The sequence below is a fragment of the Melitaea cinxia genome, chromosome Z, assembly GCF_905220565.1.
Source record: "Melitaea cinxia chromosome Z, ilMelCinx1.1, whole genome shotgun sequence".
NCBI lineage: Eukaryota > Metazoa > Arthropoda > Insecta > Lepidoptera > Nymphalidae > Melitaea > Melitaea cinxia.
Genome location: NC_059424.1, coordinates 6,755,661 through 6,761,660, shown reverse-complemented (window position 1 = coordinate 6,761,660; position 6,000 = coordinate 6,755,661). Strand labels below are relative to the sequence as shown.

The 6,000-nt window shown below is 31.3% G+C and overlaps 1 protein-coding gene across 1 annotated transcript in view; it reads right to left on the bottom strand.

Annotated features, from left to right (window-relative positions):
* Positions 1–4,098: 4,098 nt before the first annotated feature.
* LOC123668371 (anion exchange protein 2) overlaps positions 4,099–6,000 on the bottom strand; it is a 64,440-nt gene continuing 62,538 nt past the window's right edge. The window contains exons 17-19 of the mRNA XM_045602102.1: positions 5,480–5,688; positions 4,678–4,848; positions 4,099–4,317 (exon numbers count right to left, since the gene is read on the bottom strand). Coding sequence (XP_045458058.1) covers positions 4,243–4,317; positions 4,678–4,848; positions 5,480–5,688 — 455 coding nt within the window. The 3' untranslated portion in view covers positions 4,099–4,242. The remainder of the gene's footprint in view (positions 4,318–4,677; positions 4,849–5,479; positions 5,689–6,000) is intronic.

Genomic DNA, 6,000 nt, shown 5'->3' with positions numbered 1-6,000 from the left:
ATCGACTGAGAACGAATGGGAACATTGATTATTTGCTATCGGCACTGTTGCGTATGTTGTGTTTTTTTCTAACGCATTTCTGCAGGAAAAGAAGGAACGTCATCGTGTAAGCAACGAAAATTGATTGCTGACCTTAAGAACCTAGGGCGTTAAAAGATGGAAATATGCATATTTTACGTAAATATGAGCCACACACTGTTTTGTGATTTCGTAAAAATCAATTACTAATAGTCGATTTCGATTATTTTTACAAATTGAAAAATGAAATACTTAGTAAGAGTACATAAAATTGTAAAAAAGTCATCCTAAAATAATAACGGCATATTATCATTTCATTCATCAAGTTATGGCTTGTCATAATTGGATTAGCAATATGTGATAGCAACAACTCATTAAATTTAGAATCCATAATACTGTCTTCCAGGCGGAATGCATGGGAATCATAATTACAACAACAGCGATCAACTCCAGAGTACAGTACAGTACAGGGTTTTCCAATCCGTATAATTTCCGATAGTAGATCGGTCTTGCAAGCCCTGCAGAGCGACATTATGACATCAGGGCTAATATACGAGTGCCATCGAGCTCTGACGAAGGTAAGTGAAATAAACACCATTAACCTTCAATGGATAAAAGGTCACAGTGGATCGCGAGGCAACGACGCGGGTGATCGACTGGCGAGAAAGGATCGGACTTGAGGGTCTACGGACCCGAACCCATTCTGCCCCTGCCTTTCGGATGGTTGCGCAGCCAGCTGCGACACAACACCAAGGTAATGCACCAAGAATATTGGACAAACTTAATTACCTGCAGGCAGACCAAGGAAGCTCTTCTGAGGATCAACCCAGGATTGTCCCGCAAACTTCGCGGTTATGGGAGAGCTCAGCTCCGACTACTGATCAGGGCTCTTACCGGACATGCCTTGCTTAACAAACACACAATTTAGGTGTTACAGACAGCCCCCTATGCAGAGCGTGCATGGAGACAGAAGAAACGGCCTCACATATCCTGCTGAAATGCGGTAGTGTGGCGAATTACAGGGCACTACACCTCGGGACACCGAGGTCGCTCCAGGAAGTCGTCGGCAACGTGAAGGGTCTGTTAAGCTTCCTTAAGGAGCTCGGCTGGCTCGAATAGTGTCCACAGCCAGTCACGCAAAATAGGCGCACGGAGACGTCGAGTTGCGGAAAATGGCCCGTTAACAATCAATCAATCAAATAAAACTATGCATTTATTCAATTAATAACATACAAACTTTAATATAGAACATAAATAAAAGCATTATATAATTTAACTATTTATTATCTATAAACATTTATAACAAAACAAAATGACGAATTTGCAATACATTTACCGACGATGTCTGGTGTGGTAATTAAATAAAATTACTCAAAGGAACATACAAAGGTAATACATTTCTTTTATTCTAGTAAATAGTTACTCAAATGTAATTGTACAATTAAAAGTAAAACAATATCTTAATTAATAACAATAAGATAATAGAAATAACTAAACAACGTTTGTGTTAAATTTTTAAAACTTAACAAAGTCATTTAAAGTAAATTAATTACATTAATATTTTAAAGAGCTATGCTCTAATCTATATAATATCATAAGTTCAAATCTGTACCATTATTTTAATATTAAGTATTCATATAGATAATCTCGCAAATTTGGAATGTAATAACATCTAAAGCATAGGTTCTTAAACATTTAATGGCACCGCTCAATTTTTAATTGTTCCGGGTGATCGGAAACAATACGCGTAGCATGTTGTGGTGTGCTGTAGGATTGTCAATAATTAATACAAGTATTTGAGTTTGTTCGCAGATTTCGATTGATTGAAGATCAACATTATATTCATAGTACACAACAATATTGCAATGCATAATTAATTTTTGAACACCCGCTAGAATAACAAATATATAATTAATTATCGTATTGCCGGAATAGCTGTAAAATTAACTTAACGGCTGTAAAATTAAAACCGTCTAAAAACTTTATGACGCGATACCGTTCACCTTGAGAATCTGTGATTTAAAAATTAATTAAAATTAAATTAAAACTTCAAGTTACTATTGTTAAAGTTATTAATACTACATTAAGTACACAGAAATATTGTTAAGCACATGTAAAAGGTACAATTGTGCGTCTCTTTCAAAATTATATGTAAGTATGTGACACTCAAGTAGGTACATTTATAAAAATACATTATACAATATCAAATCGTTTTTGTTTTCCGACAATTATAAATACAAAAACATGTGAACTTGGTGTCAAGCAAAAAGCACTACATTGCTCTATTGTAGAAAACTTAAAAATAAAGCAACAGCTATATTGTGCCTTACTATGTCTAAAGTCTAAAGTTATAAGATAAGAATATGTTTGCGTGTATTGTACGACTTATTTCAATATAGCGCATTATCGCGTATATCTACGTATAGTATTAGGTACATTACACATATCTAAAATACACTGAAGAAATATTTAAATTACTGTAGAACCTAGTGAGTTTTACAGTAATGTTATATAGATTCAACTTACTTTATATTATGTACAACGTGATTGTAATACTGCCTTTATTTGTAACATTGTGTTAAAAGGTACAGTGCGTGAGAACTACATATATAGTTTGGATAAAATCTACAGACATCTCTTTGGCACCTACGCTTTGGCATATAGAAATTTGAATTAAGTATCTAAATAATTCGCAAATAATATACTCCGTGGCAGTTAAATAAGCATAATATTAAACATATTCTAGTAATTACTATTTTATTTAAGAATGTTGTTCGTTTCACAGAATAGCAATTCACGCACTTAATACATAGGTATATTTTATTTTGTTATTTATATGTATATTTTATGTATGTCGAAAAGTATATGCATATAGTGAATTGTTTTGTAAATTTTTTTATATTTAAAAAACATATATATTTGTTTTACTAAAACATACTTATAAAGAATTAAAGTTATAAAAAGCGTTTAAGTGTTCACCTTATACGACTAACATTTTAATATATGGACGTAATAATTTTTGTTATCAGTCCGAGTCCGTTATAAGTACTTAAGTCACAATCAATCTTAGCTTATAAATAATCTTTTTTATTTTTTCAAGTTTTTATTTATTTTTGTTTTTGTTTATATTGACGGGATTGACACATAGTCTACACATTCAATCGTTATACGTAATTACCTATAGTTTTATTGAAGTAAGACAATATCCAAGGTTAGTCACAAAATAAATATATATATTGACAGTAAAGAATAGGACGTATCACATTAAAGCTTAAATATCATACAAGAAATATCAATATACATTGATTGTAAAGTTGACAATAGTCGAAAACATCATAAATAACTGATGTGGAAAATACACTACGTTTTATTTTTTGGTATCACATTCCGATATTGTCAAAGCTCATATAAATTCAGACGTTTCTCTATTACTCTTAATAGACCCTTCGTGTATCTACGTACTTATATAAAGCGTACTAACATAATAAAGCTTCTAGCTCAAAATACGTCATTGTGAAAAAAAAAGAAAGTGTAGCTACAAACGTTTGAGCAATAGTTATAGAATAACACGCCCTAATATTTTTTTTTTTATAAAATACATACTTTAGATAGAATCTTTTTAATAACTTTATGATACTTAGAACCTGTTTCACCTGTTGCAGTTAACGGTAATGACACATGACGATATCCAACAGATAAAAGTTTATGAAGGATTTTTCTTTTTCACCATCGAATTCTACTTTAGTGATGGGATAAATGTCTCTTTAAAATTGTGAATATATTTTACGCTGTTAAAGTCTATTCCTAGCTTATATGCTGAATACTGATTATCCACAACCGATGAAACATACCCTAAATAAAAAAGTTTCATTACGTGTATATAAGTTTAAAATTATTGACATATCTACTATATACATAAATATTAAATATTGGCATTTTAATTTTTTTTAATCTTACGTCTTATTGTACGAGTATGTATAAGAATAAAATAAACATTAAAAGTTTGTACGTAAATTGTAGATATGTTCAACATACATTGTAATTACACTCGTAAACTAGGTAGTGTCCAAGCAAATATCATTCACAACAACAATCTTTAATTTTTTTTCCGCATTAGCGTCAATTTGATTTATCAACTAACAATAAGTTCAGCAGATTTGGTAGGAAAATCTAAATTGTACGAATTTTCAACGTGAACTTGCAACGAGTTTGGAAAATTACATCCTATCCGGGCAGTGGCGCTTCTTCGTAGAAATCTGGTTCATCGTCTTTGTCGATATCTTTTTGAGCACCGTCCAACTGTAAAAAAAAATATTTTATAAATAACTGGCAAAAGAGCAATTGTCTAGGTTTAATCTATTTATAAATATTAGAGTATTAGATCACGCTTGTCTTACGTAACACCATACACGTGGCACGAAATGTATTTTACATTTTTATTTTTACTATACTGACTTTTTGGATTTGTTTATACAAGTATAATATGAATATCATCATATTTTTTGACAAAAACTTTAGAAACTTAATATCACAAGAAGCAATAATCATATAAAACATAAAATATTAGTAATTCTTTTGTATCAGGACGTCTAAAGTGAAGAGCTAAAATAATATAAGGAAATTGAGATTTAAACGTAAATATTTATTATTCATACATACCGCACGCAATTGTAGAGGCGTAAAGAGGTAAACTAAACCCATTCGAAGGGGGACCATCAGAACTAAGAAGAAGGGAAGAGCAAGGGAGAAACGGGATGACTTCACAGCATACAGTACACATATTCCAGCCAGTTGAATAAGTGTATACAGGTGCATTTTAAATGTTGGTACCTGAAAACATACACATAATATTGATGAAATTGTAATTAAAAAAAGTTGTTGTAAAAAAAAATTGTATAAGAAAAAGTAAGTAGGGCATGATAATGACTTAAAGTGCCATTGAAGCAGACCTTAAACCCGTTAAGCGATTACGATTACATGCTTGAGGAAACTAGTAAAAATGTTGAAAAAACTGATTGACAGATGTATGACTTTACAAGTAATAACAATATTGTGTATAATTGGCACAAATCATATTGTTTGTGTTTTACTTTCTGATTAAATACTTTATAAAGTAAAATAATTGTAAATCCGGCTAGTAGATCTTCAATTAGAGTATTTATCATAACAAACATGTTATCGATTGCTTTACATTTTTATCAATACGAATAATAAATTATCTTATATATATTTAGGTAAGTTATTAGCTCTGTGAACCTTAATCAACTGCTTAAATCATAAGTTCAAACTCAATGCGATGTGTAAATTACTTTTTTATAATGCAAAATAAGTCAGAGTAATCAGTAAAACTAAGTGACATTATACGTAACAGCATAGCTTTTCGAAGATATTTTTGTTTTACAATTCATTTATAAAAGCCGTTAGTATCGTATTACTGTAAAATTCGGAAAGTAAAACTTACACGTCTGACATACGGCACTTGTGGGTGATGTTTAACGGGTTTCAGTAGTAAAATGCATCTGTCCCAGAATTGTATACCACCAAGAGCCGAAATACCCATATAGAGAAAAACTCCAAAAAGCACCGCCATCGGCACTGACCGTAGCCACCCAGATGCCAAAACCGATATTCCAACAAGGAATGATACCAAAAGTCCTGTTAAGCGTTGTTCTGTAAAAGAGACAAATCGTTTATACTTTAAGTGAATGATTTGACACTTAACACCTATATTATGCACAATGTTTTATACTTTGGTGAAATCATTTACTGCAACATAATCATTTCGATATAAGCTATAGACTTGATGACGGAAGCAATGGTTTTAAATAGATATTTATTTAAAAAAGCTCATAGTTTAAAGTATCAGTATTAACCAGTATTATCAGTTTGCGGATTTCCATTATTATCGACTACTGGCCACCCACGACTTCGTACGCGTGAGTTTAGTTATTTGGACATTATTTTTAATTAATATAATAAAAA